A 21,452-nucleotide genomic window follows, 5' to 3' on the forward strand; every position below is an offset into this window, starting at 1 on the left:
AAGGGGCACAGCTGACGGGGCGCAGGGGGCGGTCGGGGGGGGGGCTTGGTCAGCAGATGTTTTGCCTTAAATAAAATAAAGGAGATGGCGGGCCTAGGGCGTGGGTGTGGTGTCTGTGTGGTACCCGTAGTGGGGCTCGGGGCTCGGGCGCAGGACTGCGCGTGCGCGCCCCGCCCTGGTAACGGCCCGTCCCTCTCGGGCCTTGGCAACGGCGTCGCTGCGGCTGCTGGTCGGGTGCCTGCCCGCAAGCCTCCCTCCCTGACGTCCCTGACGCCTGCATCCCCTCTCTTGCCATGGGGGACCAGCCGCCTGACCCCGAGTACCCCTCCCGCCAGCCCTGGAGCCGGCAGGGTTCCCAGGGCTCGGAGCCGCGGCGCAGCGGGGAGCTCTCGCAGCCCCAGGCCCTGTCGGAGGAGGCGCGGCAGATGCTGCTGTCCGAGGCGCGGGCCAGCCAGGACAGCCGCTCCAGCCTCCCCCGGCACAGCCTCCGCTGGTCCCAGGGCGCCGGCTGCCCCTAAACGAGAACCTGCCCATGATGGCCCCGGACGCCCGGGCGACCAGCCTGGAGTACCCCACGGGGCTGGGCTTCCCCCCGGAGTTCCAGGCCCAGGGCTACATGAGCGAGGGCAGGGTCTCGGCCGGCGAGCACACCACCCAGCTGCTGCTGCAGCAGCTCCAGCAGGGCTCCGGCGGCCTCTTCCAGCAGTTCGAGTCCCCTACCAGGACCCCCGGGCCAACCTGGGCCAGTTCAGCTTCTACCCGAGGGAAGAGCAGTTCGGCGAGGACACCCCGCACGGGCCCTACCTCAGGGATGACCCTGCCCTGCCCTTCCTGCCCTCGGACCTGGGCTTCGTGCCTTTCCACGGGGAGATGCCCGAGCCTCACCCCGGGAGCTGGCCGTGCAGAACGCCAAGGCCTACTTGCTGCAGACCAGCGTGGGCTGCGAACTCAGCCTGTGAGAGTGGCCGGGACGGGTGGGGGAGGGGAGGGTCCCGGCCAAGGCCAGGCCTCCAACACGCAGGAGCCCCGACCCGACAGGGCCAGGACCCACCGCAGCTGAAGTCAGGGCCGCCCAGGGGCGGTCCTGGGGGCACGACAGGCGTGAGACAGGCGAGGAGGAGAGAGGTGGTGGGTGGTCAGGGAGGTGAAGCCCCCTCCCCACAGCCTGCCCCTGCCTCAGATTCTAGGATCCAGTAGGACTCAACGGCTCCTGGTCCCGCGGGAAATCTCCCAGCTCTCGGGAGCTGCAGGGTCAGACGTCCCCCCACCCAGCCCTGAAGTCAGGTGGCCCTGGTCGCACAGGCTGGCTGCCGCCCTCGCTTATGGCCACAGCCAGGCCACCGACCCTTCCCGGCCTGGGCCCAGCCCCCCGGGCACCCCCACACCCCACAGCCTTCCCACAGTCCTGGTTTGATCGGCCAGGAGTTCTCGCCCCTTCCCAATCCTCAGACTTTATTTTTCATGTCTTACTACGTTGGCTCTGTGCAGCATTAAATACAAGCAGCGCAAGCAAACACCCCACGTCCTGTCCCGCAGGGGAGGATTCGAACCTTTAGCCTTCATGGGTGACCCTTGGCCACCCCGTAGAGGACTATAAAAAAAATCCTTGGGGGGGGGAACGCCCACCCTTCGTGCAGATCCCAGCTGAAACGTCAGCTCGCTGAGCCCTCCCCGGGCACCTGTCAGCCCCAGCACGCGCCCCCAGCTCTGTCTCCATAGAAGTCGCCAGCCGGCGCTATCAACTTGCCTAGTTAACCACCTGTCTGCACCCAGCTCCACCAGGGCGAGCACACCCCCACCCCCGCGCCAGGGCTCCTGAGCTGACTCAATGATGCCCCCACCTCCCACCGCTCCCCCCCCCCCGCCCCCGGACGCAGGTATGAACACCTGGTGAACCTGCTGACCAAGATCCTGAACCAGCGGCCCGAGGACCCCTTGTCCATCCTGGAGTTTCTGAACCGCACCACGCAGAGCGAGTGGTTCCACCCCAAGGTGGACACGCTGCAGGACGACCCCGAGATGCAGCCCACCTTCGAGATGGCGGAGAAGCAGAAGTCGCTGTTCTCGCGCGGCGGCGGCGGGGAGGGCGAGCAGGAGATGGAGGAGGAGGTGGTGAGTGGGCGTGGCGGCGGGGAGGGGTGGAGCCTGCGGCGGGGGGCGTGGCCGGGTGGGCGAGGGCCCTGGGCGCAGGACGCTATCCCGCGGGCGTCTCAAAGGCGGCAGTGCCTGGGATCCGGCTCCCTGCCGCTGCACCCCGGAAAGCTCCACAGTGCCTGGGCCCCTGCCAGCCACGTGGGAGGCCCCGACGGGGTCCCTGGCTCCTGGCTGATGGGGTTTGAGGAGTGAACCAGTGGGTGGAAGACCTCTGCCTTTCAAATAAATCTTTAAAAAAGACAGAGAGAGAGAGAGAGAGAGAGATGGTTCATCCCCTGGTTTATTCCCCAGCTGGCCAAAAAATGGCTGCAGCTGGGCCAGGCCAAAGCCAGGAGCCTGGAACTCCATCCGGGGCTCCAGCACGGATGCTGGTGTCCAAGCACTTGGGCCGCCTTCTGCTACTTTCCTAGGGGCACTAGTAGGGAGCGGGATCAGAAGTGGAGCAGCCGGGACTTGAACCATCGCCCTTATGGGATGCCAGTGTCACAGGTGGCAGCCCAGGGCCAGCCCCTCCCCGACTCCGTGGCTTTCTGTGCCAAGGAGATGGGGGAGGGGGAGGGGAGGCCGCCTCTTCCCTTAGTGGGCTGGGTATGTGGAGTATGTGTTAGGGGTGCGTTTGGCTGCGACCAAAAGTGACCTCTGCGTCCTCTAAGACAAGGCCAGAGGGGGTCAGGCAGCTCGGCCACGCTCCTGGGGGCCACACAGTGTCCCCGCTGTCAGTCGCAATACCTGGTGGTGTATGACTTGGCGTCCTGTGCAATATTGCCTCAGGGTCCCGAGGTAGCTGCTGTGGCTCCAGGCCGCACATCCCCAACTCCAAGCAAAGGAGTTGCTTGTGCTCCCCAGTGTGGCTTTGTGTTTCTCATCCAGGATCCCTCTCCCCCTTACTCCTTCCCTGCCTGGGGCGCCCCTGGGCTGCAGTGTCCAGCAGCAGGGTCCAGGGCAGGGAGCAGCGCTCAGCCCTGTGCCCTGTGCCCCCCGCAGACGGAGACGGTGGTGCCCAACATCATGGAGGCGGCCTTCTACTTCCAGCAGGCGGGCGTGGGCCTGAGCGCCGACGAGAGCTTCCGCATCTTCCTGGCCATGAAGCAGCTGGCCGAGCAGCAGCCGGTGCACACGTGCCGCTTCTGGGGCAAGGTGCTGGGGCTGAGCCGCAGCTACGTGGTGGCCGAGGTGGAGTTCCGGGAGGGCGAGGAGGAGGCCGAGGAGGAGGAGGCCGAGGAGCTGCTGGAGGGCGGCGACGTGCTGGAGCCGCACAGCGAGGAGGAGGCCGAGGAGGACGAGGAGAAGGCGGCCGCCGCGCCGCCGCAGCCCACCTGGCGGCCGCCGCCCGCCACCGCCGCGCGAGGAGAGCCGCACGGGCGCCAACAAGTACCTGTACTTCGTGTGCAGCGAGCCGGGCCGCCCGTGGGCGCGCCTGCCGCACGTGACGCCGGCGCAGATCGTGCAGGCGCGCAAGATCAAGAAGTTCTTCACGGGCCACCTGGACGCGCCCGTGCTCAGCTACCCGCCCTTCCCGGGCAACGAGGCCAACTACCTGCGCGCGCAGATCGCGCGCATCTCGGCCGCCACGCACATCAGCCCGCTCGGCTTCTACCAGTTCGGGGAGGAGGAGGGCGACGAGGAGGAGGAGGGCGGCGCGGGGCGCGACTCGTTCGAGGAGAACCCGGACTTCGAGGGCATCCCCGTGCTGGAGCTGGTGGACTCCATGGCCAACTGGGTGCACCACGCGCAGCACATCCTGCCGCAGGTGGGCGCCGGCCAGACCCCCCGGAGGGAGCGCATAGGGGCTTCCGAGCGAGCCTTCCAGAATCTTTGCTCGGGTTTGTTTGTTTGGAAGTTTCAGAAGGAGGGAGGGAGGGAGGGAGGGGTCTTCCGTCTGCTGGTTCACTCCCCAAATGCCTGCAACAGCCAGGGCTGGGCCAGGCCGAAGCCCGGAGCTTCTCCTGGTCTCCCACATGGGTGCAGGGGCCCCAGCGCTTGGGCCGTCTTCCTCATCGGCCTGCGGCTGGCTCAGGAGAAGGCCCTGAAGCGGCAGCTGGAGGAGGAGCAGAAGCTGAAGCCCGGGGGCGTGGGCGCCTCCCGCCCCATCTTCCACCTCCTCGTCATCCTCTTCGTCCTCCTCCTCCTCGTCCTCGTCCTCCTCCTCTCCGTCCTCCTCCTCCTCGGCCCGGCCGGGCCCTCCCCCGGCGGAAGAAGCCATAGATTTCCGGGACGAGGGGCCCGAGTGCGAGACCCCCGGCATCTTCATCAGCGTGGATGGGGACTCGGGGCTGAGTGAGGCCGCGCTGCTGGACTCCAGCCTCGAGGGGCCCCTGCCCAAGGTAGGGACGACGCCCGGGGCACCACCGAGGTCAGCGGCCGGGCCGGGGCGGCGCCCCAACCTGTGCTTGTCTTTGCTTCTAGGAGGCGGCGGCCAGCGGGAAGGAGGAGCGGAGCCCCCAGGCCCTCGCCCCTGCAGCCGACGAGGCCGTGAAGACCCTCAGCCCTGCCGCCGAGGAAGCGGGGGAGCCCGAGGCCAAGGGGCACAGCTGACGGGGCGCAGGGGGCGGTCGGGGGGGGGGGCTTGGTCAGCAGATGTTTTGCCTTAAATAAAATAAAGGAGATGGCGGGCCTAGGGCGTGGGTGTGGTGTCTGTGTGGTACCCGTAGTGGGGCTCGGGGCTCGGGCGCAGGACTGCGCGTGCGCGCCCCGCCCTGGTAACGGCCCGTCCCTCTCGGGCCTTGGCAACGGCGTCGCTGCGGCTGCTGGTCGGGTGCCTGCCCGCAAGCCTCCCTCCCTGACGTCCCTGACGCCTGCATCCCCTCTCTTGCCATGGGGGACCAGCCGCCTGACCCCGAGTACCCCTCCCGCCAGCCCTGGAGCCGGCAGGGTTCCCAGGGCTCGGAGCCGCGGCGCAGCGGGGAGCTCTCGCAGCCCCAGGCCCTGTCGGAGGAGGCGCGGCAGATGCTGCTGTCCGAGGCGCGGGCCAGCCAGGACAGCCGCTCCAGCCTCCCCCGGCACAGCCTCCGCTGGTCCCAGGGCGCCGGGCTGCCCCTAAACGAGAACCTGCCCATGATGGCCCCGGACGCCCGGGCGACCAGCCTGGAGTACCCCACGGGGCTGGGCTTCCCCCCGGAGTTCCAGGCCCAGGGCTACATGAGCGAGGGCAGGGTCTCGGCCGGCGAGCACACCACCCAGCTGCTGCTGCAGCAGCTCCAGCAGGGCTCCGGCGGCCTCTTCCAGCAGTTCGAGTCCCCCTACCAGGACCCCCGGGCCAACCTGGGCCAGTTCAGCTTCTACCCGAGGGAAGAGCAGTTCGGCGAGGACACCCCGCACGGGCCCTACCTCAGGGATGACCCTGCCCTGCCCTTCCTGCCCTCGGACCTGGGCTTCGTGCCTTTCCACGGGGAGATGCCCGAGCCTCACCCCCGGGAGCTGGCCGTGCAGAACGCCAAGGCCTACTTGCTGCAGACCAGCGTGGGCTGCGAACTCAGCCTGTGAGAGGGGCCGGGACGGGTGGGGGAGGGGAGGGTCCCGGCCAAGGCCAGGCCTCCAACACGCAGGAGCCCCGACCCGACAGGGCCAGGACCCACCGCAGCTGAAGTCAGGGCCGCCCAGGGGCGGTCCTGGGGGCACGACAGGCGTGAGACAGGCGAGGAGGAGAGAGGTGGTGGGTGGTCAGGGAGGTGAAGCCCCCTCCCCACAGCCTGCCCCTGCCTCAGATTCTAGGATCCAGTAGGACTCAACGGCTCCTGGTCCCGCGGGAAATCTCCCAGCTCTCGGGAGCTGCAGGGTCAGACGTCCCCCCACCCAGCCCTGAAGTCAGGTGGCCCTGGTCGCACAGGCTGGCTGCCGCCCTCGCTTATGGCCACAGCCAGGCCACCGACCCTTCCCGGCCTGGGCCCAGCCCCCCGGGCACCCCCACACCCCACAGCCTTCCCACAGTCCTGGTTTGATCGGCCAGGAGTTCTCGCCCCTTCCCAATCCTCAGACTTTATTTTTCATGTCTTACTACGTTGGCTCTGTGCAGCATTAAATACAAGCAGCGCAAGCAAACACCCCACGTCCTGTCCCGCAGGGGAGGATTCGAACCTTTAGCCTTCATGGGTGACCCTTGGCCACCCCGTAGAGGACTATAAAAAAAATCCTTGGGGGGGGGGGAACGCCCACCCTTCGTGCAGATCCCAGCTGAAACGTCAGCTCGCTGAGCCCTCCCCGGGCACCTGTCAGCCCCAGCACGCGCCCCCAGCTCTGTCTCCATAGAAGTCGCCAGCCGGCGCTATCAACTTGCCTAGTTAACCACCTGTCTGCACCCAGCTCCACCAGGGCGAGCACACCCCCACCCCCGCGCCAGGGCTCCTGAGCTGACTCAATGATGCCCCCACCTCCCACCGCTCCCCCCCCCCCGCCCCCGGACGCAGGTATGAACACCTGGTGAACCTGCTGACCAAGATCCTGAACCAGCGGCCCGAGGACCCCTTGTCCATCCTGGAGTTTCTGAACCGCACCACGCAGAGCGAGTGGTTCCACCCCAAGGTGGACACGCTGCAGGACGACCCCGAGATGCAGCCCACCTTCGAGATGGCGGAGAAGCAGAAGTCGCTGTTCTCGCGCGGCGGCGGCGGGGAGGGCGAGCAGGAGATGGAGGAGGAGGTGGTGAGTGGGCGTGGCGGCGGGGAGGGGTGGAGCCTGCGGCGGGGGGCGTGGCCGGGTGGGCGAGGGCCCTGGGCGCAGGACGCTATCCCGCGGGCGTCTCAAAGGCGGCAGTGCCTGGGATCCGGCTCCCTGCCGCTGCACCCCGGAAAGCTCCGACAGTGCCTGGGCCCCTGCCAGCCACGTGGGAGGCCCCGACGGGGTCCCTGGCTCCTGGCTGATGGGGTTTGAGGAGTGAACCAGTGGGTGGAAGACCTCTGCCTTTCAAATAAATCTTTAAAAAAGACAGAGAGAGAGAGAGAGAGAGAGAGAGAGAGAGATGGTTCATCCCCTGGTTTATTCCCCAGCTGGCCAAAAAATGGCTGCAGCTGGGCCAGGCCAAAGCCAGGAGCCTGGAACTCCATCCGGGGCTCCAGCACGGATGCTGGTGTCCAAGCACTTGGGCCGCCTTCTGCTACTTTCCTAGGGGCACTAGTAGGGAGCGGGATCAGAAGTGGAGCAGCCGGGACTTGAACCATCGCCCTTATGGGATGCCAGTGTCACAGGTGGCAGCCCAGGGCCAGCCCCTCCCCGACTCCGTGGCTTTCTGTGCCAAGGAGATGGGGGAGGGGGAGGGGAGGCCGCCTCTTCCCTTAGTGGGCTGGGTATGTGGAGTATGTGTTAGGGGTGCGTTTGGCTGCGACCAAAAGTGACCTCTGCGTCCTCTAAGACAAGGCCAGAGGGGGTCAGGCAGCTCGGCCACGCTCCTGGGGGCCACACAGTGTCCCCGCTGTCAGTCGCAATACCTGGTGGTGTATGACTTGGCGTCCTGTGCAATATTGCCTCAGGGTCCCGAGGTAGCTGCTGTGGCTCCAGGCCGCACATCCCCAACTCCAAGCAAAGGAGTTGCTTGTGCTCCCCAGTGTGGCTTTGTGTTTCTCATCCAGGATCCCTCTCCCCCTTACTCCTTCCCTGCCTGGGGCGCCCCTGGGCTGCAGTGTCCCAGCAGCAGGGTCCAGGGCAGGGAGCAGCGCTCAGCCCTGTGCCCTGTGCCCCCCGCAGACGGAGACGGTGGTGCCCAACATCATGGAGGCGGCCTTCTACTTCCAGCAGGCGGGCGTGGGCCTGAGCGCCGACGAGAGCTTCCGCATCTTCCTGGCCATGAAGCAGCTGGCCGAGCAGCAGCCGGTGCACACGTGCCGCTTCTGGGGCAAGGTGCTGGGGCTGAGCCGCAGCTACGTGGTGGCCGAGGTGGAGTTCCGGGAGGGCGAGGAGGAGGCCGAGGAGGAGGAGGCCGAGGAGCTGCTGGAGGGCGGCGACGTGCTGGAGCCGCACAGCGAGGAGGAGGCCGAGGAGGACGAGGAGAAGGCGGCCGCCGCGCCGCCGCAGCCCACCTGGCGGCCGCCGCCCGCCACGCCGCGCGAGGAGAGCCGCACGGGCGCCAACAAGTACCTGTACTTCGTGTGCAGCGAGCCGGGCCGCCCGTGGGCGCGCCTGCCGCACGTGACGCCGGCGCAGATCGTGCAGGCGCGCAAGATCAAGAAGTTCTTCACGGGCCACCTGGACGCGCCCGTGCTCAGCTACCCGCCCTTCCCGGGCAACGAGGCCAACTACCTGCGCGCGCAGATCGCGCGCATCTCGGCCGCCACGCACATCAGCCCGCTCGGCTTCTACCAGTTCGGGGAGGAGGAGGGCGACGAGGAGGAGGAGGGCGGCGCGGGGCGCGACTCGTTCGAGGAGAACCCGGACTTCGAGGGCATCCCCGTGCTGGAGCTGGTGGACTCCATGGCCAACTGGGTGCACCACGCGCAGCACATCCTGCCGCAGGTGGGCGCCGGCCAGACCCCCCGGAGGGAGCGCATAGGGGCTTCCGAGCGAGCCTTCCAGAATCTTTGCTCGGGTTTGTTTGTTTGGAAGTTTCAGAAGGAGGGAGGGAGGGAGGGAGGGGTCTTCCGTCTGCTGGTTCACTCCCCAAATGCCTGCAACAGCCAGGGCTGGGCCAGGCCGAAGCCCGGAGCTTCTTCCTGGTCTCCCACATGGGTGCAGGGCCCCCAGCGCTTGGGCCATCTTCCACTGCTTTCCCAGGCCTTAGCGGGGAGCTGGATCGGAAGAGGGGCAGCCGGGACTCGAACCGGCGTTCTGATGTCAGATGCTGGTGTCACAGGCAGCGGCTTCACCCTCTGGGCTACAGCACCGCACCGCTCCACCCCCCCACCCCCCCACCCCCGCTCCCATGTTCCGGATTCTTGGCTCTGGGGCCTGGCAAGGTCTCGGGTCTGCGTTTGAGGGCCCAGCGCGGCCCCACGTCCGCCCGGGTTGGGGCTAAGGAAACTCCTTCGGACTTTAGGGCTGGGGAAGCACAAGCCTGCCCGGGGGTGCTGTGCCCCCGTGTTCAGTGGCTCGGCCCACAGGGAGCCCCCAAAGCAGTCCACGTGTCGCAGGGGCTGGGACCCAGCCATGCCCGCCTGCAGCAGGTGCCCATCACAACCGCGCTCTGGGCACCAGCGAATGCACAGTGCGCAGAGGGGGGGGGCTCCCAGCCCCGTCTCCCCTCCCCCAACCCGGGGACAGGGTCACTGCCTGGTCCTTCGCCCCCTCGCAACGCCCGGGCCAGGCTCTTCCCCCGCCCCCGCTCTGGGGGAAGCCACCTGAACGCCCACCCCCACCCCCAGGGCCGCTGCACGTGGGTGAACCCTCTGCAGAAGACAGAGGAAGAGGAGGAGCTGGGTGAGGAGGAAGAGAAGGCGGACGAGGGGGTGGAGGAGGTGGAGCAGGAGGTGGGACCCCCGCTGCTGACGCCGCTCTCGGAAGATGCAGGTAAGGACACCCGCCCCCCCGCCCCGCCATGCTGACCCCCACCTGCCTGGGCCGGGGAGAAAGGGGCGGCAGGCTGCCCGGAGGCGGCGTCCATCGCCAGCCCCAGTGGCTCTCCCCGGCCCTTGCAGTGGGCGTCCCCCTCTCCTGGCTGCGGTCGCCGAGGCGGACCCAGCCCTGCCCGCGGGGACCGCGCTGACCTCGCGCCCCCTCTGCCGCAGAGATCATGCACATGTCCCCCTGGACCACCCGCCTGTCCTGCAGCCTCTGCCCGCAGTACTCCGTGGCCATCGTGCGCTCCAACCTCTGGCCAGGCGCCTACACCTACGCCATTGGCAAGTAGGTCCCCACCCGGGCAGCGGCGCCCCCGCTCAGCTCCCGCACTGAGAAACCCCAGACCAGAGAAGGAAGGAGCGGACTGGGGATGGTGCCGGCCCGGGGTCGCCGGCCCCTGCAGGTTGTTAACCTGGGTCTTGCCCCACCCCCTGACCCCGGCCGCCCGGGCTGGATCTCCCTTCTAAGAACCTCACTCCTCTCCGGGGGTCCCTGGACGGTTCTATACCGGGAGGGATCTTCTGGGGCTCGGAAATCTTCCCGCCTCACGACCCCCCATCAGTTGCACCCCAAGGACTGACAAGCGGGTACCCAGATCCCGGCGCCGCAGGCTCCTCCCAGCCCTGCCCTCGGGAGCCCGCGGGCGATGCGCTACCAGCTCCGCCCGCCAGGTGGCAGCACAACCTCTCACTTTTGTTGTCCATTCCGGATGGGAACCCGCGTTTGTCCTCCACCGTGCAGGGTTCCTTGGCGGTGGGATTTCACGTCACCCCAGGCCCCTGGGTGAAAAAACAGCCCCGGGGGCTGGCGCTGTGGAGCAGCGGGTTAAAGCCCAGGCCTGTAGTGCCGGCATCCCATAGGGGCGCCACTTCGAGTCCCGGCTGCTCCACTTCCGATCCAGCTCCCTGCTATGGCCTGGGAAAGCAGTAGAAGATGGCCCAGGTCCTGGGGCCCCTGCACCTGCTTGGGAGACCCAGAAGAAGCTCCTGGCTCCTGGCTTCGGGTCAGCTCAGCTCTGGCTGTTGCGGTCATTTGGGGAGTGAACCAGCAGATGGAAGACCCCTTTTCTCTCTATATAACTCTGTCTTTCAAATAAATAAATCTTTAAAAAAAAAAAAAAAGCCCCGGGCACAGGCAGAGGAAGCACGTTAACCACACAACAGGCCCGCCTCCAGCCCAATGCCCTGTTACAAACCAAGATGAGTTCCACACTAGAGAGTGGTGGCACGGGCGAGGGGCTGGTGACTGCTCACAGATACGGCATCCTGAGGGGCTCTGGGCAGGCAAAGACAGGTAACAGGCAGCAGCAGGCAGAGGGAGCATTCTAGACCAGGGCTTCCCACGCCTTGAGTGCCCAGGGCTCCCTGGGGAGCTGGTTTAAGGTGCAGAACCTGCTGGTCCACTCCCGGATGCCCTTGGCAGCTGGGGCTGGGCCAGGCTGGAGCCAGGAGCTGTGAGCTCAGCCCAGGTGGCCGGGACACCTGAGCTGGCAGCTGCTGCCTGCCGAGTGCACCTTGGCAAGAAGCTGCACGGGAAGCACAGGCAGGGTGGGAGCCCAAGCACTCCGAGACGTGGGCGGCCCACGCAACGCCTTGGCTATTGCGCCAGACACACTCCTAGGTCAGGCTGCTGCTGTTAAGATTTATTTATTTGAGGGGCCAGCGTTGTGGTCCGGCACAGTAAGCCGCTACCTACACCGCCAGCGTTGAGTCCCAGCTGCTCCACTTCTGATCCAGGTACTTGCTAATGCACCTGGCCCCTGGGGTTAGCCTGAGCCAGCATTGGCCGCTGTGGTCATTTAGGGAGTGAGCCAGTAAATAGAAGCGCTCTCTCTCTCTCTCTCTCTCTCTCCCCCCTCCCTCCATGTGTAGCTCTGCTTTTCAAATAAAGATCTTAAAAAAGAAATGCAGATTTCAGGCCCCAGCCCAGATCCCTTGGAGCCAGAATCTGCAGCTTAACCATGCACTTGGCCCATCTTCTACTGCTTTCCCAGGCCACAGCAGAGAGCTGGATTGGAAGTGGAGCAGCCGGGACTCGAACTGGTGCCCACATGGGATGCGGGCACTGCAGGTGGAGGCTTAACCCCCTCCGCCACAGCGCCGGCCCCATAACCCCGACTTTCCAAATGAATACATCTTTAAACAATAAACCTATAAGAACAAAGGGACAGAAGTCCCGCAAAGTGTGTTCCCTGCTCACCCGGGAAGGAACTTGGAGGCCAATGGCAGAAAGAATTCTGGGAACTCAGAGATCTCTGGAAAGGAAGCCACACACCACACACTTCAGGTGCCAGGGAGGCAACAAATCACAAGAGAAAAGTAAATAAAATTTCCAAGTCATTTCTTTTCTTTTTTTTCCTTTTTTTGACAGGCAGAGTTAGTGAGAGAGAGAGAGATAAAGGTCTTCCTTTTCTGTTGGTTCACCCCTCAAATGGCCACCATGGCTGGCGTGCTGCGCCGATCCAAAGCCAGGAGCCAGGTGCTTCTCCTGGTCTCCCATGCGGGTGCAGGGCCCAAGCCCCTGGGCCATCCTCCACTGCCTTCCCGGGCCACAGCAGAGAGCTGGCCTGGAAGAGGAGCAACCGGGACAGAATCCGGCGCCCCAACCAGGACTAGAACCTGGGGTGCCAGTGCCACAGGTGGAGGATTAGCCTAGTGAGCCACAACGCTGGCCCCAAGTCATTTCTTAAAGAGAGAGTGTTTCCGTCTGCTGGTTCACTCCCCAAATGACTGCAACAGCCAGGGCTGGGCCAGGCAGGAGCCAGGAGCCAAGAAAGCATCCCACGTGGGTGACAGGGACCCACCCAGGCGGGCCCTCCCTCGCTGCCTTTCCCGGCGCATTAGCCGGGAGCTGGGTGGATAAGGGATGGGATGCCGGCACTGCACCACAGCACCCCCCCTGTCCCCCCCCCGGGTCAGTTCTTCAGTGGCACCTGCCCTGTTTCCAGTGCCGGGCAGCCACACGTGCTGTTGGGTGGTGTCAGCCTGGACCCGGCCCAGCGCAGAGCCAGTGCTCAGTAAATCTTTGATGAGAGACCCCCTCCCAGTCGCCCTCCAGCTTTGCCCGCCCAGGCCGGGGGGGCCCCTCTGAGCTCCGTCCCCGCCCCCTGCAGGAAGTTCGAGAACATCTACATCGGCTGGGGCCACAAGTACAGCCCGGACAACTTCAACCCGGCCCTGCCAGCCCCCATCCAGCATGAGTACCCCAGCGGCCCCGAGATCACCGAGATGAGCGACCCCACGGTGGAGGAGGAGCAGGCGCTCAAGGCGGCCCAGGAGCAAGCCCTGGCCGCCACGGAGGAGGAGGAGGAGGACGAGGAGGAAGACGAAGACGAGGAGACGGATGACTGAGGCCCGGGAGCCCCGCCCCCGGCAGGTAGCCGGCAGGGTCCCCTTGTGCTGTGGGTGTTGCCGGCTGCAGCCTCACTGTTGGGTCGCCTCCTGTCCCTGGAGGGCAGGGGCAGTAGCGTGGAGGAAGGCAGCCGCTCCCAATAAAAGGTCCCCTAGCTTTATGGCCGGGTCGCGGATTAATTTGTTCCCAGCTGAGGCCCCTGGGCTCCGCGGGGCGGCCACCCACGTGCCTGGGCCGGGTCTCCCCCGGCTGTTCCCCTTTCTTGGTTCATCTGGACATTGAAACATTTTAGAAGGCCCTTTGGTCAGCCCAGCAGTGCTGGGGACACAGAGGTGCCCGGGCAGCCCCAGTCCTGCCTCCCTGGAGCTGAGGCAATGGAGGAGAGACAGACCCCCCGCCCTACACAGAACCCCAAGCTGGCGATGAACGGATCAAGAAAAGGGGGGAGGGGCACACGGAGCCCCTGCGCCGTGCTGGGGACGCGTCTCAGAGCTGTGTTTTACGAAAGGCAGAGTTAGAGAGAGGGAGAGAGAGAGAGGTCTTCCATCTGCTGGTTCACTCTCCAAATGGTCACAACAGCCAGGGCTGGGCCAGGCAGAAGCCAGGAGCCAGGAGCCGCGTCCGGGTCTCCCACGCGGGTGCAGGGGCCTTTGCTGCCCCCGACACTGGCAGGGAGCTGGTCGGAGGTGATGCTGGCGGTGCCTCCAACTCTGGCCCCACCGTCCAGGGTTTCACTTTGTCTTGACAGCACTAGGGAGCCCCGGGGGGTGGGGGGCAAGCAGGGGAGGGCCCTGATCACACTTCTGTTCTGCAGGGCTCCCTCTAGGGCCAGGCGTTGGGCACAGCAGCTGAGACCCCCGCTGCTTGGGGGCCCCTGGGTTTGAGTCCTAGCCTCTGCTCCCAACCCCAGCATCCTGGAACGTGCGCCCTGGGAGGAGTGATGGATCCTATCTGAGACCCGGATGGCTCTGGGCTTCGGCCTGGCCCAGCCCTGGCTGTTGGAGAGTGAGCCAGGAAGTGGGATATATATATATATCTCAGAAGCAAGGCCCTCCAGATACCACATGAAGGCAGGAGTGAGACAGGAGGCTGGAGACCAGACAAGGCTGGTGCCGGGGCTTAGGCTGTGGAGAGGAGAGGAACGCCTGGGTGTGGAGGTGACGAGACACCAGCTCCCAGGCCCCGTGACTGAGTGCGTGGCAGCACACCCCCCCCCCCCCGGTGAGGCCTAAGGACTGGCAGGAAGGTGGCAAGGTCATAGGACTCATTGAGTGGGAGATGCCCCCTGGGAAGTCCCTGTGAGGAATCCAGAAGCCACCGAGCACGTGGGACTAGCAGGCTCTGCGTTGAGGCAGGGTCGACTTGCCCAGGAGAGGGGCGTGGCTGTCACTGCGGGACATTGGCGGTACTGTGGGACCGAAGACATTCTGGGGCCATAGCTGGGTTTAGGAAGATGAGTGAGGTAACTGAAGGCGGTGGAGTCACGGAGGTCCATAACGGAGGGGGTACACTATACGGAGCATGTTTGGGGTTACTGTTAACCAGCAGCGGGTCAGATGAAATTCTTGGAGTTTCTGGGGCCAGCAGGGATGGGGGGAGGGAACCCATGGTGCAGGGGTGAGTAGGGGAGTAATGGTTGAAGATGCTGTCAGGGTCTTCAGGAAGGCAGTGGAAAACGAGGTCTGGACAGTGCGGAGACTCGCTGGGGTCAGCTGTGACGTCATAGGGAGGCGGGTCATGGAGGATGCCTTCCCTTGCTGGTCCCTGCGTTGCTAGGCAAACGGTTCCTAGGGCGCTGTTGCTAGGGACCGGAGCGCTCGACTGACCACGCCCCTTCCGCTGCGGGCCACGCCCCGCAGCCAACCACGAGCCGCGCGCAGGCACGGAGGCCACGCCCACCGCCCCGCCCCGCCCACAGCCCCGGACCGTTACCCGAGCGACGGTGGCTGTTCGTCCCGCCCTCGGGTCCGGGTGCCAATCGAAGAGGCGTCGCCGGGGCGACGACCCCACCTCTTCCGGCGCGGTCCCGCGGCTTCCGGCAGGGGGCCCGGCGGCGGGCGGCTGTCCGGCTGCTGCGGGGCCCGGGGGGCGCCCAAGATGGCGGCGGGCGGCGCGGAGGGCGGCTCGGGCCCCGGCGCCGCCATGGGGGACTGCGCGGAGATTAAGTCGCAGTTCCGCACCCGCGAGGGCTTCTACAAGCTGCTCCCCGGGGACGGCGCCGCTCGCAGGTCCGGTCCGGCTTCCGCCCAGACCCCGGCGCCACCCCAGCCGCCGCAACTCCCGCCCGGCCCTGCCTCCGCCTCCGGCCCCGGCGCCGCGGGCCCCGCGTCGTCCCCGCCGCCCCCAGGCCCTGGGCCCGGGCCCGCGCTGCCCGCCGTGCGCCTCAGCCTCGTCCGCCTCGGGGAGCCCGACGGCGCCGGGCCCGGGGAGCCGCCGGCCACGCCCGCGGGGCTGGGCGCGGGGGGCGACCGCGTCTGCTTCAACCTGGGCCGCGAGCTGTACTTCTACCCGGGCTGCTGCCGCCGCGGGAGTCAGCGGGTGAGGCCTGGGTGCTGGGGAGTGAGGGAGGGTCCGCCGTGGGCAGCCCAGGTGTGGCGGCCATCCCGGGCGGACGGGCCGCTGCCCGGTCATGCGGCTTCGGGAGGCGTGACAGATCCTCGCGATGCTGCGTGGGCGTTGAGGGTCGAGAGGGGGCATCAGAGATGAGGTGGGGTCCCCGGGTCCTAGGGGGCCGGCGCTCTGCCGGTGCTTGGGAATCCCGGGGTGCCGCAGGGCTCAGGGGCGTCTGCAGGTGTGGTGGGGGGTGGTCCTTGAGACGTGGGGAGCCCAGGGCTGTAACAGGCCTATTGAGGGTGACCCGGTCAGCTGCTGGGGGATCCGAGGCCCTGGTGAGGGGAGAGCCCCAGCAGGTGTCAGCATTGCTACAGGACGGGGGGGGGGGGGCGGTTGAGGGGCCTCTGCAGTTTATGGGGGTCCCCGGGAATGAGGGGATCTGGAGAGCCCAGAACTATGAGGGTAGCAGAAATGTGGGGGGACCGTGAGGCCTGCCCTGAACGGGGGGTAGGGTCGTGAGGTTTGGGGGCTCCAGATGGGAGGGAACGCTGGGACGCCGGGCTTTAGCGTTCCAGGGGATTGTGGGGCCCCGAAGTTTTGGGCTCTCAGAATGTTGTGCTAAGTCCCAAGGGAGCTGCTGAAGCTCCGGGTTGGGGGAGGGCTGGGAAGGAATCGAGCTCAGGGCCCGGGGGACCCCAAACCCTGCAGGCAGGGTGACCCTGGATTGGGCACAGCAGGGCAGGGGTTGGTGGGCAGGGTGTCCCGGGGAGGGGGGCTGTCGGGCAGGGTGACCCTGGATTGGGCACGGCAGGGCAGGGGTTGGCGGGCAGGGTGTCCCCGGGAAGGGGGGCTGTCGGGCAGGGTGACCCTGGGTTCGGCATGGCCGGGCAGGGGCTGTCCAGCCTCGGGAGGCACCGTGGGGAGGGGTGGAGACCCTCATAGTCGTTTTCCCCCTCTACTGTGTGTGATCCAGGCTCCCTTCCTGTCTGTGGTCGCCCCCTCCCCGCGCCGGCCTGCCCACTTCCCTCGCGGATTTAACCCTACTTCCTCTTGGTGGTTCCCCCAACCTCAACACCCTCTTCCTTCCTCCCAGTGCAAACCATTAACTCCTCCCCCCTCCCCCCAGTCCATCGACCTCAAGAAGCCCATCGACAAGCGGATCTACAAGGGCACGCAGCCCACCTGCCACGACTTCAACCAGTTCACCGCCGCCACGGAGACCATCTCCCTGCTGGTGGGCTTCTCAGCCGGCCAGGTGCAGTACCTGGACCTCATTAAGAAGGACACGAGCAAGCTCTTCAATGAGGAGGTGAGCGCAGCTCCCGGGGCCGCGGATGGACGGCTGTGAGCAGAGGGGAAGGGGCGGGGAGACGGGTGACAGCCAGGAACAGCGAGGTCCCGTGCCCAGCACCACACGGCTGAGTTGTCATGGAGAGGTGGGTGCGGATCGGGGCGCCCACTTTGCAGGCGGGAAGACTGAGGCTGGTGATCAGCTGGGAGTCCCTCGCTGCCCCTGCTCCACCAGTAGCTCACCCGTGACCTTGGGAAGGCGCCCGTTCCCTGAGCCTTGGTTCTCCTCCTCCATAGAAAGGGATCCGCGTCCACGCCTCCTAGGGCGACTGGAAATGAGAGCAGGCAGCCGTGTCCGGGCCGGCTGGGCACAGGGGCCACAGAAGCCTTTGTCTGCGGCGGGGACGCTGTGTCCCTCGGCCTGTGTCTGGCTGGCAGGAGGGAGCCGGTGGGATGGTGAATGGGTTAGAAATCGATTAGCTCCTTGCAGCGAGCGCTGCCCAGGCCAGGTTCTGGGCCAGGTTCCGGCCAGTCGAAGGCGGGGGCGGGCCCTGAGCAGAGCTGGCCGCGTGCCAGCAGGTGGCCACACTGCAGGGAGGCCTTCCCGGGGCGACGTGAGATCAACACACAGAGGAGGGTGCGTGCCTGGCACGGATGCCCTGCGGCGGGACAGCTCCCCGGCTGCGGCAGGCTCGGGGAGGTCGCCGAGCTGGGCGGCGGCACCCCTGAGCGTGGAGCCCGCTGTGCGCCTGGAGACGCTCCTGTTCCCCGCTCTCCCGGCACGGCACCCGGGGCTGCGGAAGGGCTTCCTTCTGAAATGTCCCACGCGGCACGCTGCCGGCCGGGCCAGGCTGGAGGCATTGCAGGGTTGGTGGTGCCCCGGGCCGGGCTGGAGGCATTGCAGGGTTGGTGGTGCCCGGGCCGGGCCCTCTGCGCGTGCCCAGGGCTGGCGGTGGGTTGTGGGGAAAAGAGCAAGGGATTTGGAAGGGATTCGGCTAAGCCGCCGATGGGATGGGGCTGCCATTCCCTCGGCCCGGAGCTGCTCTCGGGGCGCAGCCCTGTGTGCCCTCCCCCCCGGGAGTGACGGCCTTTTGTGCCTGTTGAGGTCAGGGTGGGGAGAAGGGTCACACAGAGCAGACCAGCGGGGCTGTCCCCTGCAAAGGCGGGACCCTGAGGGTCCGAGAGCTCCCTGGAGCCACGTGTCTCGCTCAGTTTGCAAGATTTCTGTGGCTGGGCGAGCCAGCCCCTGTCCCCAGGCCTTCTTGGGGGTCCCAGGTTGGGTAAGAGGTCCACGACGGGGGGGCGGCCTTCTCCCAACCCCCACCCCGTCTCCTCCGGCAGCGGCTGATTGACAAGACCAAGGTGACGTATCTGAAGTGGCTGCCCGAGTCGGAGAGCCTGTTCCTGGCCTCGCACGCCAGCGGCCACCTGTACCTGTACCACGTCAGCCACCCGTGTGCCTCGGCGCCGCCGCAGTACAGCCTGCTGAAGCAGGGCGAAGGCTTCGCCGTCTACGCCGCCAAGAGCAAGGCCCCCCGCAACCCGCTGGCCAAGTGGGCGGTGGGCGAGGGGCCCCTCAACGAGTTTGCCTTCTCGCCCGATGGCCGGCACCTGGCCTGCGTCAGCCAGGACGGCTGCCTGCGTGTTTTCCACTTCGACTCCATGCTCCTGCGCGGGCTCATGAAGAGCTACTTTGGCGGGCTGCTGTGTGTGTGCTGGAGCCCGGACGGCCGCTACGTGGTGACAGGCGGCGAAGACGACCTGGTCACCGTGTGGTCCTTCACCGAGGGCCGCGTGGTGGCCCGTGGCCACGGCCACAAGTCCTGGGTCAACGCTGTAGCCTTTGACCCCTACACCACGCGGGCAGAGGAGGCGGCGGCAACCGGTGGTGATGGGGAGAGGGGCGGTGAGGAGGAGGAGGAGGAGGCCGAGCCCGGGGGCCCCGGCTCTGCCGGGGGCGTCCCGCTCTCCCCGCTGCCCAAGGCCGGCTCCATCACCTACCGCTTCGGCTCAGCCGGCCAGGACACACAGTTCTGCCTCTGGGACCTCACCGAAGATGTGCTGTACCCACACCCGCCCCTGGCCCGCACCCGCACCCTCCCTGGCACCCCTGGCACCACGCCGCCCGCCGCTGGCAGCTCGCGGGGTGGCGAGCCTGGCCCGGGGCCCCTGCCCCGCTCGCTGTCGCGCTCCAACAGCCTCCCGCACCCGGCAGGTGGTGGCAAGGCCGGGGGCCCGGGCGCAGCGGCGGCAGAGCCCGGCACACCGTTCAGCATCGGCCGCTTCGCCACGCTCACGCTGCAGGAGCGGCGGGACCGGGGGGCGGAGAAGGAGCACAAGCGCTACCACAGCCTGGGCAACATCAGCCGCGGGGGCGGCGGCGGCGGGGACAAGCCCAGTGGCCCCGCGCCGCGCAGCCGCCTGGACCCTGCCAAGGTGCTGGGCACCGCGCTGTGCCCGCGCATCCACGAGGTGCCGCTGCTGGAGCCCCTGGTGTGCAAGAAGATCGCACAGGAGCGCCTCACGGTGCTGCTCTTCCTGGAGGACTGCATCATCACCGCCTGCCAGGAGGGCCTCATCTGCACCTGGGCCCGGCCGGGCAGGGCGGTGAGTGTCCCCGGCGCGCAGGGCCGGATCCGCCTGTGGGATGTGGGCTTTGTCGTGTGTTTGCGAGTTTATGTATCTGAGAGGTAGAGTTACAGGGAGAGGGGTCTTCCATCCGCTAGTCCACTCCCCGAATGGCTGCAGTGGCCAGAGCTACGCCGACCCGAAGCCAGGAGCTTCCGGGTCTCCCACGTGGATGCAGGGGCCCGAGCACTGGGGCCATCTTTCACTGCTTTCCCAGGCCATAGCAGAGAGCTGGATGGGAAGAGGCGCCGCCGGGACTCGGAACTGGCTCCCGCGTAGGATGCTAGTGCTGCAGGGGGAACCTTCGTCTACTAAACTACAGCACCAGCCCCCAAAATTTGTTTTTTGAAAGGCGAAGCTCTTTGGGGTCTTCGGGCCAGAATACCAGGGCGGGATTGGTCCTGAGGCCTGGCGCCTGTCTGGGTCTTAGCCTGCTGACAGAAGGCACAGGCTGGCGTTAGAGGCCTGGGTGCCAGTGCTGCACGTCTGTCCCTCTGTGACCCCAGACTCAGCCTTTGAGATGGGCAGTGGGGTGGGTACACCCACTTCCTGGGTGGCTGTGGGGGGCGGGGCTCCCAAGGTCACGCCAGCTGAAGCCCAGGCCTGGCACCCTGTCGGTTCAGAGCCAGTCCCAGCTGTCCCGCAGCTGAGCACTGGGGCTCGGGTGCCCAGGACCCTGGGTTGGGGGCTGAGGCCTGGCTCCTTGGGATCCTGACTCCCTAGGGTGGGGAGCACAGTCTCAGAGGCAAGGGTGTGGGGCTTTTGGGTGCCTGTTGGGTTCTGATAGACCCCTCTGTCTCCCTAGTTCACAGACGAGGAGGCCGAGGCCCAGACAGGGGAAGGAAGTTGGCCCAGGTCACCCAGCAAGTCAGTGGTAGAGGTAGGACTGTCCCAAGTTCTTCTCCCCACCCCCTGTCTGGAGGGGACCCCAGTTTCCCCCTCCTCTGCACCTGCCGCTCCCCTATCGTCTGTGTCAGAGCTCACAGAGTGCCAGTCACCAGGCCGGGAGCTAGCTGAGATGTAGGTGCCCGAGCCTAGAGCTCTGGCCTCTGTCTGGCGTGGGGGTGGCTTGGACAAGGCCCAGAGGGGCAGCAGCCTGGGGGACAGGAGCTCCCTCTGGGCACTGGCACACTCTAATCCCCTCCCCGTCTCTCCCTCTCCTCTTCCCCAGGGCATCTCCTCCCAACCAGGCAACTCCCCAAGTGGCACAGTGGTGTGAAGCCGTGGATGCTGGGGTCCCCACACTGTGCCCAGCCTCCCGGCCATAATCCCTCCCGCTGACCCCACGGATGGCCGCATTAACAAGACTAACCGGGACCCAGGACTGCTGCAGGGCCCCCCTGCTGGCCCAGACACTGGGGGGATGGCGCAGTCCCTGTGGCCTCTGCCTTGTCCCCATCCACTGCCAAGTACAATGACCCTTCGAACATCAGTGTTAACCTGCGTCCCTGTCCCCAGCATGTGACTGGTCACTCCTGGGGGAGGAAGCCACGCCCCCTGCTTCTGTCTGTGCTTTTGGAGAGTGTTAAGTTATGGGAGCCCCTCAGGGCCCTCCCTGTTCCCCAGGCCCTTTTATTTATACTAAAGTTCCCTGTTCGCACAGCGGCTCGGGCCCTTCTGTGGATGTATAGGTGCAGAGAGTGTGTGTGTGTGTGCGTGTGTGTGCGCGTACCTGCCTCCTGCTGCCCCCCGCCCCCTTTTAAAGATTTATTTGTTGGAAGAGTTAAAGAGAGAAATTGTCCATGTGCTGACTGCCTGGATGCTACAAGGGTCAGGCCAAAGCCGGTAGCCTCGGGGCTCTGTGTGGGCGCCCCTTGCCCCCTCTTGATAGCAGAAGGCCCGGGCAGGATGGGCAGCCTCCGGGGGTCATCGGGGAGCAGGGCCTGGGGCAGCAGAGCGTCCCAGCCAGCGCCCGGGAGCCAGGGTTTCTGCGGAATGGCCTCCCGCTTCCCCCTGACCCCGGAAGCCCGTGCCTGGGCTGCGCTCTGGCGCTT

The 21,452-nt window shown here is 66.6% G+C and overlaps 3 protein-coding genes across 4 annotated transcripts; all 3 read left to right on the forward strand.

Annotated features, from left to right (window-relative positions):
• The first annotated feature begins 293 nt into the window (after positions 1 to 293).
• Positions 294 to 4,689, forward strand: LOC133747618 (radial spoke head protein 6 homolog A-like). Its single transcript, XM_062175944.1, is given in 9 exon segments — positions 294 to 468; positions 501 to 710; positions 713 to 886; positions 889 to 955; positions 1,878 to 2,112; positions 3,139 to 3,492; positions 3,494 to 3,981; positions 4,217 to 4,478; positions 4,561 to 4,689. Coding segments are annotated over 9 exon segments (2,094 nt in total).
• Positions 4,690 to 4,968: 279 nt separating this feature from the next.
• Positions 4,969 to 12,986, forward strand: RSPH6A (radial spoke head 6 homolog A). The gene is made up of 6 exons (XM_062177171.1): positions 4,969 to 5,633; positions 6,558 to 6,792; positions 7,831 to 8,595; positions 9,441 to 9,585; positions 9,804 to 9,921; positions 12,749 to 12,986. Exons 1-6 carry the CDS (start codon positions 4,969 to 4,971, stop codon positions 12,984 to 12,986), a joined length of 2,166 nt encoding a protein of 721 aa, XP_062033155.1.
• Positions 12,987 to 15,084: 2,098 nt separating this feature from the next.
• Positions 15,085 to 21,055, forward strand: DMWD (DM1 locus, WD repeat containing). 2 transcript variants are annotated; one of them, XM_062177077.1, is made up of 5 exons: positions 15,085 to 15,525; positions 16,667 to 16,849; positions 18,172 to 19,437; positions 20,264 to 20,338; positions 20,630 to 21,055. In XM_062177077.1, exons 1-5 carry the CDS (start codon positions 15,085 to 15,087, stop codon positions 20,675 to 20,677), a joined length of 2,013 nt encoding a protein of 670 aa, XP_062033061.1. In that variant the 3' UTR covers positions 20,678 to 21,055. The 2 variants fall into 2 exon arrangements, with proteins under 2 accessions (XP_062033061.1, XP_062033062.1); XM_062177078.1 differs by lacking the exon at positions 20,264 to 20,338.
• The last annotated feature ends 397 nt before the right edge of the window (positions 21,056 to 21,452 follow it).

The sequence above is a fragment of the Lepus europaeus genome, chromosome 19 (genome assembly GCF_033115175.1).
Source record: "Lepus europaeus isolate LE1 chromosome 19, mLepTim1.pri, whole genome shotgun sequence".
Taxonomy (NCBI): Eukaryota; Metazoa; Chordata; class Mammalia; order Lagomorpha; family Leporidae; genus Lepus; species Lepus europaeus.